Source organism: Artibeus jamaicensis, unplaced genomic scaffold, assembly GCF_021234435.1.
Source record: "Artibeus jamaicensis isolate MK-2021 breed Jamaican fruit bat unplaced genomic scaffold, CSHL_Jam_final scaffold_3151, whole genome shotgun sequence".
NCBI classification, from domain to species: Eukaryota; Metazoa; Chordata; class Mammalia; order Chiroptera; family Phyllostomidae; genus Artibeus; species Artibeus jamaicensis.
This window is the reverse complement of record NW_026522037.1, coordinates 3,037,050-3,049,262: the sequence shown is the minus strand read 5'-3', so window position 1 is coordinate 3,049,262 and position 12,213 is coordinate 3,037,050. Positions and strand designations below refer to the sequence as shown.

The following is a 12,213-nucleotide window of genomic DNA, read 5'->3' as shown; positions in this document are numbered from 1 at the left end:
GCCCTGCCTGGGGCACTCGGTTGGAGCGCCTCCCGAAATGGAAAGGCTGCGGGCTGGACCCTGCAAGCATCAACCAGCGATGCATCAACGCGGGGACCCAGTGCTTCTCTCTCCCCGCTTCCTGTCTCTTCTCAAAACTGAAGGGCACCCTGGCATGCGCACACTGCCCCCACCGCCCCGCCAGTGGGCACGGCCCCTGGTGGACTCTCTAATCTCCCGGTCTTTTAAGTAATTAAGCGGCATCTCTTCAAAGTTTCCTGGTGGTGACTGCTGAAGGGTGTCCAGCGATCCCAGTAAGAATCACATGGTCATTGTCAATGCCGATGACAGACGGCCTGGGACAGGCTCGACGCCCAGGTGAGGGTCTGGGCCCCGGGGCGGCCCCCTGCCCCGCCCGCCCCCGCACCTGATGGACTTCATCCACTCCTCCTTCTCCTCGGGGCTGGGCGCTGAGATGCGGTACACCACGTGGTTGCCCTCCACCACTCGGCCGTCCGCCTCCGTCTTGCAGGCTTTGATGACCTGCCCTTTGTGACTCGGGTTATAGAGCTCGAAACAGTTCTGGTGGGGACAGAGGGACAGTCAGCGAGGGGAGGTTCTGACACTGCGTCCCCGCTCGCCCCAGGGCTGTGGGAAGGACCCCGCGGACAGAAGAGAGGCGGCTCACAGGCTTCCGAGGGTCCTCCACCTCCCTGATGCTGAGGTTCTCCAGCGGGATGATCCCCCGGGGCTCCTTGTCCTGCGGGAGGGAGAGCGCACGCCGGTCTCACACGAGGCACGACCGAAGGTCCCTCGGACTTGGAGGGGCGGTGGGCAGCCCGCCCCGCACTTACCGTGGTGTACTCGAAGTAGTAGAGGCAGTTGTCGGTCAGGATGAACCACCGCCGCTTCCAGGTCTTCACACGCCCACCTGGAAGCAGAAGGACCTCGTGAGGCCAGCAGGAGCCACGCTTGCTTTTAAGTTTCCTTCCTTGTGAAGATGCTCGACTGTCTTAACACTCAACCACGTGCTGGACGAGCTGCGTGGCCCGGGCCACTCGGACTCTCGGGCCCATTCTCGAGGGCTCTGCTCGCACACACGCACCCCCTCAGGCCTGTACCTCGCCCTCACGGCCACCCGGGGCGCCCAGACGGCTCAACTGCTCTCCAAGTGCCTCCTGGAAAAGGCAGTCGTGATGAATGGGCTTCATTTCCCCAGGTGGAAATGGCAACTGGGGAAGTGGGTGCCGCCCGGCTGTCCAGGACTTAATCCTGTTAACGCCAGGGCCCTGATCACATTACCGAGGGCTCTGGGCAGCCCCGGGGTTCATCGAGATGAATTACGCCCGGGCCCGGGGAGATGAGATTGAATTCACCTCCTAACAGGGTCTGGGACACACATGTTGCACACACACGTCACACACACACACACGCACAGCTCTTCTGTGTCTTCCCCTTCCGCCACGGAAGAGAAGCGTGTCTTCACCCTTAGATATTCCGTCTTGACCCTTAGACAACAAAGTGGCCTCAAATTCTCGCCCCTGCTTCTGATGGAGCACAAAGCAATTTAGACAAAAGCACGCACACGTGGTCACCGACGGGACACTTGGGCACGGACAGGAAGTGGCCAAAGTGACAACGGTGACACTGGGTGGGGAGCTGGCCCACTTTTCTCCGCTACACACGTATGCAGGTGAGTGCCACTGGGGCCGAGGGGCACAGATGCCACCCCTGCACGGCCCCCAGGTCACCCCAGCACTGAGACGTGAGGGCTCCCGTCCTCTGTTGTTCGCAGAGCTCAGGTGGGCGAGGCCCGCAGCTGTGGGGAGGGAGGGAGGGAGCCGCAACGGCTGGAATTTGGTGCCACGGGACAGTCCCCTGGGGACCCCTCAGAGCTGCCTCGCTGAGCAGAGGTCTGTCTCCTCTTCGGAGGCCAGGTGTGCTGGGTGCTGGGGAGGGAGCCTGGGCCACCCTGTGGAGGAAGGTCCGGCTGGGTCCTCCCTTCCCCCTGGCAGACTCCCCCCATCCCTGGTCCCCGTCCAAAGGGTCTGACCACACGCCTGCCCAAGATTCCGGCCATACCCTGCAAGGCCCTCAGACCTCAGCCCACCCCCGGCTCACAGATTCTGCCCTTTGATCGAGCTGCCCCTCGGCCTGGAGCCATACGCCATCATCCCCCCACGGTCTCTCTGACCTTGGGCTGGGCCCCCGCTCCCCAAACCCCTGCACGCAGCCTCACGGGGCCACTTTCTGCACCCCAGAGACAGGATGAGGCCTCTCGGCCCCCCTAGAGCACAGAAGGAGCAGGCCCTGGGCACCGGCAGCCCCGCTCTCCGCCGGAGCTTCGTTCGGCCATTTCCCCTGTCCAGCCTCACACGGAGGGGTCCTGGGAGACCCAAAGTCCTCTGGTGACACAGGACAGTGGCGCCAGGCGCCAGGCACCAGGCACGTCCCTGCACCCCAAGTGCTGTGAAGGCCGGCCCTGGGCCAGGCTGCTGCCCCTGGCCCCCTGCCGCCCACTGCCGTGGGCCAAACAGCAGCCAGGAGTGTTTTCTGAAAGAAATAAACTGATCCTGTCTCTTGGTGTCCAAGGCCCCAAACCCTCCCCAAGGCCTCCCAGGCCCCTCGTTCCAGCCCCCAGACTGGCTGGGACCTCAGGGTTCCTCCCAGAGCCCCACCAGCCAGTGCTCAGAGAATCGTCCCAGAACCCCTGTGCTGTCTGTGCGGCATCTGTCCGTCTGTCCTGTGCCAGCCCTTCTCCACGCTCCTGTCACTGGATCACCAACTGGGTGGCCATTGTGGGTCCCGCTCCCACCCAGGACAGGTCCCTGCTCGTCATGGGCCCTGTGGTGCCAGCTGCTGGGGGAAGGCAGGTGGGCCCCAAAGGCCTCTTGGTTCCTCACACGGGGCTCCTGGCTGTTGCTCCTGAGTTCTGTGCGTGTCTGGGAGGAGCCCTGTCCCTGGCCTGGTTTCAAGGCCAAGGGAGCTGGCGGCTGCCACCATCCCATCTGAGGTGTGTCGTCTGGGTGGGCCCCACAGCCCAGCCCTGCCCCGGGCAACCTCAGCAGGGCGCCAGGCATCACGCCCTTGGAGGGGCCGCCAGCAGACCCAGGCCCCGCTCACGCGGGTTCTGAGCTGCAGGAGGCGGGCCACACGCACCACTCAGAGCCGCAGGGAGGGGGCTGTCCTGCCCGCACCCCCCAAACACACACGCAGACACTGCACAGCACGTGTGCATACCCGCGCACCGTGTCCTTTGCCTGCACAGCTCAACTCTGACCCAAGTTCCTGTGTTTTTAACAACTGCTTTCTTTTCAAAACTTGGTGACGGTAAGGCATGAACTTGACAATCGTGAAGCGGTGCCCAGACGCTGCTGTGTTCTGCCAAAGCGTCCAGGCCAGCGAAAGGCCACCTGCTCTCAGACTGGACCTAGAACAAGGCACAGCTCAGTAGGGTCCTTCTTGTCCTGCCCCATCTTGGCTGCCTTGGGCCGCGCCTCTGTGTCCAGGCCGTGGGTGCCGGGGCCAACCTGGTGCATCTCCAACACCAGCTTGCAGGTGACTGACCGTCTCCTTGGCCCTCAGAGAGTGACACGTACCAGCCGCCCGTCTCCAGTGGCCAGGCCAGTGCCAACATTGTTGGCCCGTGGGCAGGAGCCTCTCTGGGCACCAGGTGAGGCACCAGGTGAGCCCGCCAGCGCTGGCGGGCCTGCTCTCCAGGCGGGAACAGCTCTCAGCAAAGAGCAGGCATGGGGGCTGCTGGGGCTGTCAGGGACGGGAGCTCTCAGCTGTCACCTGGTGGGTAGGCTCGAGGACCAAATACCGCCACCATAACTAGCTTCGTGGCTTCTAACCAGAACACCAGGGCTGCGACTTCCCTCCAGAGACACGTGCATGTGGCTGTGGGAGCGTGGAGGGGGCAGACCCCAGGCCCCCGGTCACCCCTGTGCTGAGGCCACGTCCAGCCACCGCATCAGGCCCCCTGCGCCCTGCTCAGCCGCCGGCAGCTCCCCACACTGCTCTGCGCATTGGTGTCCTGGCCGCTCGTCTGCTCAACTAAGGAACAGGTGGGAAGACAAGCCCTGTGGGCCCCAGACCACACCAGCCGCCGGGAGCCTGCGCTGTCACGGCCCTCGAGGGGCACTGGCCAGCACTGCAGGGACACAAGAGCCCACAGGCAGGTCCTGGTGTTTTGGCTGCATCCCTCCTCCCAGCCCCCCAGGGCCCGGGTCTGATGGGATCGCAGAGGCTGGTGCACCCTGAAGGCCGCTCAGGCATCTGGGTGCGAAGGCTATGCTCCTGGGTTCTTGGGCAAAGTCCCGGAACTCTCCAGACCTGGGCGGGGCCTGAGAAGAGTCGGAGTGAGGCCCCGAGCCCGAAGCGCGGACCTGCAGCCGGCTCCCACGCCTGCCGTGCCCACGCCAGGGACTCCGCCTCCCTGGATTAAGAACCAAACCACCAGAAACCTCGTCAGCCTCGCGTCTCGCCATCTGTTCTCGGAGGGCCTGGAGGGCGCAGGGCCGTCACAACTCATAGGCTCCAATGTCACCATCAGGCAGAAACCCCAACCCACCCCCCCAGACAAAAACCCTACCGACTCCCAAGATTGCACAGAACACATAAAAGCCACCCTGCTTCTTTGTCAATGGCTAGAAAACCTTTCCAATGTTCTGCGCTCTTTCCACGGTGGTGCAAGCATGTGCGGCCGAGGGGTCAGTGTGAGGGTGGCGAGACGGCGGGGGTGGGGCTGCTCAGGCCCGGGGAGGAGGGGCAGGCTCGGTCCCACCCGGCAACGCCACGTGCCAGGTGAGAACGGCTGTGCTCCGGCCACTCCTGCCCAGCCCAGGGTGTGACTGTCACATTCACCAGCAAGTCCAAAGCCACATGCTTCGGATGAACGGCAGCCACAAATCAGAGCTTCACACACACTGAGGGGGAGAGACCCAGAGGGAGGGGACCGCTGGGGGAGGGAGGGGGCCGCTGGGGCTGTACCTCCTACTGCAGAACGGGTGGGGACCGCCCGTCACAGAACAGAAAGGTGGGGGCCACGGGCAGAAGGACAACGAGACGGCACATGGAAACCACTCATGGAGCCCCAGCCCCACCAAACACGGGGCGGAACGCGGTTCTTGGAGACGGTGTTCTGAGACGCCGGTGCGGTCCGGCCATCATTGTCTGCCATGGGCATGGACAGACGGCCTCCTCCAGAGGCTGTGACTCGAAGCAGCAGTCAAGTCTGGAGCCTGCAGCCGGCCGAGTGTGGCCTTTTCCTAACGACCTTGTTTTTAATGGTCTGCCTTTGCTCGGGTCCTCACTAGCAGAGCTCGGAAGGCACAAGATGGGAGTGGCTTTGGGGCGCTGCGGGGCCTGGAGCCCAGTCCCGCCCACCCGCTGCTCACCCAGCTTCAGGAGCCAGCCCTCGCGGTCGGGGTTGAAGAACGTGTGTGTCAGGTCGTTGCCGTCGTCCTCCGGGATCTTGAAAGGCTCATTCTTGATGCTCTCGTACAAGTTCTGCCAGGACCACAACAGCAAGTGCTTCAGTGGGGGAGGGCCCGGTCTTTCCCGGGGGGCCCACACGTGGGTGGGTGGGGACTGGAATCAGCACCAAGTGTGGCAGGGCAGCGCGGCAAGGGACACCGGAAAGACGCATTCAGATCAGAGCACTGGCCCTGCCCACGCTCGCAGCCCAGGATCACGGCCAAGCGCAGGGACCGAAGGGGGGGAGGCGGAAGGGGCGGGGCCGCCGGAAGGGGCGGGGCCACAGCTCACCCTCAGCAGCTCCTCCGGTAGGTCCCTGCCCTCGTTGATGCCCCGGTTCATGGTGACGAAGCGCTCGGCGGTGGGCTTGTCCCGCACGTTGTGGTTGTGCAGGCTGGTGTTAAGCATGATGATGGCGAAGGACAGCACGTAGCACGTGTCTGAAAGAAGCCACAAGGCAGTGGAGGGGCTCAGCCTCTGGGGAACGAAGGGCCGGTCTGGCTCCCATGTCGGAGGCGACCTGAGCCCGGCAGGGCGGGCCTGGCAGGCCACAGGCAGAGCCGTCCGGCTGTGACATGGGTGGGGCTGCACCCCGTCACTGACCTGTGGACTGGAAGACCCCAGGGTTGCACAGGCAGTAGCGGGAAGCGAACGCCTCCATCATGCGGTCGATCTTCTGGGCCTCGCCTGGAAGCCTGAAGCTCCACAGGAACTGCCTGGGGAGACACGAACCCCAGCGAGTGGCCGTCAGCGTCCAGGGCCCTGGCTTCACCCCGGGGCCCAGGACGCCGGGTGCACACGGCAGGTGTGCCATGGGTGCAGGTGGCTCGAAGTGGCCTGCACTCCAGGCCACAGCTGGCTAGAGACCCTCCGATCCCACAAAGCTCCTTCCACTCGGCCAGGGGACATGACAGGTGACACAGAGATGACAGGCAGCTGCCTGCCCTCAGCCGTGTGCAGGAATGATTCAGAGCCTGTGGCTCGGGCCAGAGACCGAACAGCCGAGAGAAATGGAACCTCGGCCACGGTGACCACATCCCCAGACTTGCCTGGCCGGCCCCTCTCTGTGAGGCCCAGAATCTGGCCGCAGCATCCAGAGCGGGCAGCGCTGCTCGGCCCGGGGAGCTGCTGAGCAGAGGGCAAGACTCAGGCAGCGGCAGCCCCGCCCGAGGGAGGAAAGCCGGCACACAGCCACCAAGTCTTATTTAAAATGGAAGTCGGCAAAGGACCTGTGAACGGCACAGCACAGGCACGGCCCCCAGAGAGGCCACTCGGAGGGAGGGAGGGAGGGGCACCGGCATCTGCAGGGACCTGGGCGGCCCTTCAGAGTTACAGGGCGTGGGTTTCTAGCCACTTCCGCCCGGGCACCAGACCCCCGCTGCCTTGTCCCCCATGACCTCATCTGACAAGACACCCACCTTAAGGCCTGGACCAGGTTGAGATCAGCAAACTCGTGCAGTTCGACAAAAGCCTGAAGAACCTTAATGTTAAATTCGTCCCTGAAAAGAGAGGAAGAAGCTGCCTTCCAGCCACTGCAGACGATTTCACGCCTTTTAAGACACACGTCTCCTCAAGCTCGTTTCTATGTTCCCAGTCGTGTGACTGAAGGTCCAGGCTCCCCCTGCACATGTGGTTTTAGCCTTAGTGCCAAGGGGAGGGGACTGACGTGACATCACAACTGGTGGGAGTGAGGATGGGGAGGTCGCCATCTGATCCCAAACACGTGCAGGACCAGAAGGCCACTCCCTCCCCGCCAGGGGCTTGGAGCCCATTCTCTCTCCAGCATCGAAACCACTGGGAAGGCCCTGGCTGGGCGGTTCAGCAGGTTGGAGCGGCGTCCCGTGTACCGAAAGGTTGCGGGTTTGGTTCCTGGTAGGGGAGCGTGTGGGAGGCAACCACAATGTTTCTTTCTCACACCGATATTTGTTCTCCCTCCCCCTACTTCCTCCTCCTCTAGGATCAATGAACGTGTCCTCGGGGTCCCACGGAACAGGGATGCTGAAGTTCAGAGGGGAAGCACCCCCCGGGCCGGCCCAGGGTGGTGGCGCGTCCCGCCGGCTCACCGCTCGCCCAGGTAGTCCCCGATGACGGTCTTGTTGAGGCCCTCCCCTTTGTACAGGAACTGGGCCACGTCCTCCGGGGAGCTCTGCAGCAGGTCGTTCTCGATGAGGAACTGGATTCCCTGGGCGGAAGGGAAGCAAGGCAGCGCCGCTTAGGACGGTCGCTTAGGACGGTCACCGGGGCTCGAGCTCCAAGCACAGAGAGACGGGGGCACTGGCTCGGGCACGGCCAACACCGCCCGGCCCCGGGGCGCGCCGGCCTGGTGAAGGGAGGCACACGCATCCTCCCCGGCCATTTGACAGGTGCAAAGACGAGCCATTTTCAGTGGCATTAGCGATTACAAAATCACAGCAACACCCCATTTCCCAAGCTCAGGGGAACGGCATGTTTTGCCTCTGAGGGGACACGGCAGCCATGATGGGCTAGCCCACGTCCCTCGCTGCTCTTCACTCCCAAGACACCGTCCCAGCCTCCTGTGACACAGTTCTCGTCACACAGACAGACAAGCAGTCTGCAGGGAGGACCGAAAGCGCCGCTGGCTTCCTGATACCGGGGACCTGTGAGCGGACACTGCCCCTTCCTGCTGCACAAGGACCTAATGGCTATGCTAGGAAGGACAGGCCTGGACCCACCTGGGAGCCACTGGGTCCCCTGCGGCCACCCTCCCTGTGTGAGAGGCCAACAGCCCTCGGGCAGCTCCCTATCCCCAGATTTACTGTTGCCTGGGGCTGAACCTGTCTACTGACCGCTGTGCCCCTGAGCCATACTCAAAGCCCAGCCCCCCAGGAAGGGCCCCTGGGGCCCGGCAGAGCCCCCACCCCCAACCGAAAGGCTGCCCGGGGATGTCCTGATGCAGCGGGATGGACCAGTCTCCTGAGGAGTGCTGATCACTGCGAGCATTGGCCTCTGACGCGGCCCCGAGCTGGTTTCAGAGCTGGTTTCAGAGCTCGTGAGGGACAGGAGTGGCGGGGGAGGAGTGGGTGCTGCCCCCGTCTGCCTGTCTGCCCAGATTCGGAGAGAATCTTCCAGCTGAAACTGAGTGAGTGCCCGAGAGACCGACACTCCCTCACCCCCCATGACCCACCACCAGAGGGTCCTTCTACTGTTTTTGTTTTTTTAAGTACACGGATGCTTACAGCATCCTTATTTAGAACTTCTAAAGCCGGAAACAAGCCAACGGTCAGTGAACGGGAGGACAGACAAGCACATCCTGGGACAGCCCCACCACCATGGAGACCACACAGCAAAAGACGGGACAGACACTCGGCAACTTCGGCGACCCCGACCGCCGAGATGCGCAGTGACCGGACTCGGTGTCTTTTAATTCCATTCCCGTGCAGTTTCAAAGCAACGCCGACCTGGGGTGGAGAGTTCATTCCCTAGGAGGCGCCGCCAGAAAGGCGCACCTGTCCTGCACCCTTGGCGTGGCGGTGGCTCGGAGAGGGTCCTGCCTCCCCCTCCAGGGGTCTGCGGAGTCACCAGGAAAGCTCTGTGGTCACGAGGCCCCGGCCACGCCATCGGCCTGTGCTCCCCAGAAACAAACGGCTGGGGGACGAGGCTTTCGTGACTTTCTCCAGACGCTCCCAACACACCAGGCAGCTCTTGGACAGTGTTACGAAACCACCTCCAAGGGTTTGAGGAAGGAAAACAGGCCCGAACAAGGTCTCCTGTGCTCAAAGGTTACATTTGGACGGCAGAGGAGACCCCAAGCGAAGCTCCAGGTCCCTCTGCAAGAGTCCGAGGCCCTGGTCACGGAAAAAGAAGCCACTGGGTGACACCGGCCTGGGACTGGAGGAGAACACGGGGCCACAAGCCAGAGGCCAGTGAGCAGCTTGAAAGGAGAAAGGGGGCTGCATCTACTTCATTTCCCAGGACCTTTGCACAGCCTCCTGTTTTGCGACCATGGACAAAGAGCGTCCTATCACGTGGCTCTGGTAATATTTATAAAATATTAAAACCTCCTGCTTGTAATGTCCCCTTTTATTGCTTCTGCTTGGCCTGGCTCCTCCCACATTAGATGTGTCGGTGCGTCTCGTGCCTGGTGCCCTTGCCCACGCCTGTCGGTGGTCACCCTCGTGTTGAAGGTTCCCCGGAGTGTCTGCCTCCAGGGGTCCGGCCGAGGGGCAGGTGGGCAGCCAGGTGGGCAGGCAGGAGCTGCCCTCTGCATGGGCGTTTCTCCTCCCCCCTCCCCCTCCCCCTCCCCCTCCCCAGCACTGCAGCCCAGAGGGGGATGACCTGTTTGCATGAGCTCGGTGCCCCTCCACTTCAGCCACCTGGGGGCACACACCACTGCTTGCTGGGCTCAACTCGGGACGGGGGGTGGGGGGGGTCACACAAACTAGAACGGCCTCTGCTGACCGTGCACCCACACCCGCGCCTCTGGGTGCACCGGCCACAGGTTGTCACAGACTCGTGTGTCTTCAAAGGCACGTCTGGGAAAGCGGGCCTACGAAGAAGGGGCAGCTCTGCAGTGCTCCCGGCCTCCCTGATCTCACCGGTCTGTCCCCTCTTCCCCCATAAACCCCGTGATGCCTCTGTGTCCAAGGCACCTGAACATGCCGCACGAAGCTCCAAACGAAGGAAGAAAGGCCTTCTGGTCCAGGGACCAGCCAACAAACACATTCACTTCACCCCACTCATTAGCGGCCCTTTTCTTGATAAAAATTTAAAACCGACTCTGTGTTTTTCAGAGGCAGCAGGACCAAAGTTATCAAAAGGGAGAAGGCCATGAAAATCGGTCCATCAGCAGCATCTCGCAGGCCAGACACCGGACGCATCCCCTCACCTTTTTGGGGTCCATGTTGAACTTCTTCCTCCCCATGGCTATGTGCTTGTTCCTCTGCGAGGTTTTGCTGTGCGTGGAGACAAGGAGGGCGCTGTCACCGGACACGGCACACGGCCCGCAGCCCCATGGCCAGTCTTGAAGAAGAGCACACACTCCCAGGGCCACCCCCTCCACACCCGACTGCGGTGGCCGCAGCCCTGGTGAGGTGACGGGGCCCCTTCCTGCATCTGGTACCTCCTCCGGGCAAAGCTAATAGTGGGGGCGGCAGCTTAAGACATGCACAGCTCCTTGCTGCACAGACGGTCACCTGTGCAAGGGGCCGTGCTGCTCCCTGAGCCGAGATGAGCCGGAGAAAGCTGGGACGGGGCCCCCACGGCTCCCACGGCTCTGCACAGGCCCCCCCCGAAACACCCTGCTGTAGCCGGGTTTACCTCTCCTCCACAGAAGTCAGGTTGTCGATCTCAGTCATCACTTCGGCAATCTCATACTTCAGTCTCTGTGGAAAGAGGAGAGAGGATGCGGAGGTAAGGCGGCGGGGGGCCCTGCGCTTCCTCCACCTGACGCAGAGAAACTGCCCGGGGCTGCTCCCCGGCATCTCGCCTGGACGCCACGGGTCTGGACAGACCTACACCTGCAGATTCAGAGGGAGCCTCCTCGTCAGCGCCGCCCTGGCGCAGGACAAAGAAATGTTACGACTGTCCCCCCTCACCGGGGCACCGGAGGCGTCCACGAGGCGGGTCCCTGAGTATGTTGTGTGTGAAATCGGGAAGGGACCCCGGGCGGACGTCTCGGGGGCCAGTGATAAAGAAGGTGAGTGCTCGGCACCCTCATGGGGGCCACGAAAAGGCAGCACATGCGCCCACCCGCCTTCGCCTCCAAGGCCTCCTGCGCACGTAGGAGACCAGGGCGGGAGGTGAGGCGTCAGGGCCGTTAGAACAGGGTCCCCCCCGCCCCGCCGACCAGTCTTGGGGTGGCTTCCATCCCTTTGCAGGAGACGAAGCACTGTGGACAGAGCCCAGGAGGTGACCAGAGAGCGAGCCTGTGGCCCTCAGATGCACCCGGAGGCCCGGAAGGAGCAGCCCTCCCGGCCCTCCAACGTCCAAACGGACCACAACCATTAACCTTGAACCGCAGCGTCTGGCAGAAGTAGCGCCCGCTTGAGGGGGGGGTCGGTAGGGGTATCGTATGGATGTCGTGATTTATAGTTTTAATGTGAGCACCTCCCCTAAAATGTCATAGGGCGTGTGCTTGAGGGTGACAGTGTTGTTACGGAACGGCACGCTTATGATTTTGTAAGAAAAGATTTTGTCATAAAACGGGCGTTATTTGTGCCAGCACCCGTATATTCCAGTCCTTCGACCGAGGTTCCTAGTCTGGGTGTCAGGTTTTTCCAAGAACGAGGGGTCACCTTAGAACAAAACGTTCCACGAATTACCATCCAAACACAAAGAAATTTTTATTAGAAACCCTTTTATTTTGTGTGCCAAGAAACTTCAGACTTAAACAGCGGGCTCCGAGAAAGGAGTTATTGTCTGGACAAGGCTTGGTCTCGCAGCCAGTGGCCCGCGAGGCTGCATTTACTCTGGCACAACGGCCGTGGATGCATCTCAAAGCAGAGCCACATGCCTGACATCCCAAGGAGGCCCGGCGGGAAGCAGCAAGTGCGGGTCTCCCGAAGGATTTTGGCAACAACTGCAGACCCTCCGACCCCGAGAAGGCCGTCCCTCCCTTGCGCCTCCTGTGGGACCCCCGCCCAGCCTCTGCGCTCACACAGTGGGAAGCCCAGTGCTCCCTCCACGGCCTGTGCTGCGGCAGCGGACTGCTCGGCCCGGCGGTGGCCCCTGGTGCGCAGCCGGAACCCCAAGGGGGTGCAGACACCAACTCCAAAGACTCCAGAGGCACCGAAGTGG

The 12,213-nt window shown here is 62.5% G+C and overlaps 1 protein-coding gene across 3 annotated transcripts in view; it reads right to left on the bottom strand.

Annotated features, from left to right (window-relative positions):
- Positions 1–12,213, bottom strand: part of CYTH3 (cytohesin 3) — a 49,501-nt gene that overhangs the window by 3,238 nt on the left and 34,050 nt on the right. For all 3 annotated transcript variants that reach the window (XM_037134824.2, XM_037134823.2, XM_037134825.2), the window contains exons 3-12: positions 10,735–10,799; positions 10,304–10,370; positions 7,521–7,639; positions 6,876–6,956; positions 6,061–6,173; positions 5,749–5,897; positions 5,379–5,490; positions 834–910; positions 668–739; positions 407–561 (exon numbers count right to left, since the gene is read on the bottom strand). In XM_037134824.2, coding sequence (XP_036990719.1) covers positions 407–561; positions 668–739; positions 834–910; positions 5,379–5,490; positions 5,749–5,897; positions 6,061–6,173; positions 6,876–6,956; positions 7,521–7,639; positions 10,304–10,370; positions 10,735–10,799 — 1,010 coding nt within the window. The remainder of the gene's footprint in view (positions 1–406; positions 562–667; positions 740–833; positions 911–5,378; positions 5,491–5,748; positions 5,898–6,060; positions 6,174–6,875; positions 6,957–7,520; positions 7,640–10,303; positions 10,371–10,734; positions 10,800–12,213) is intronic.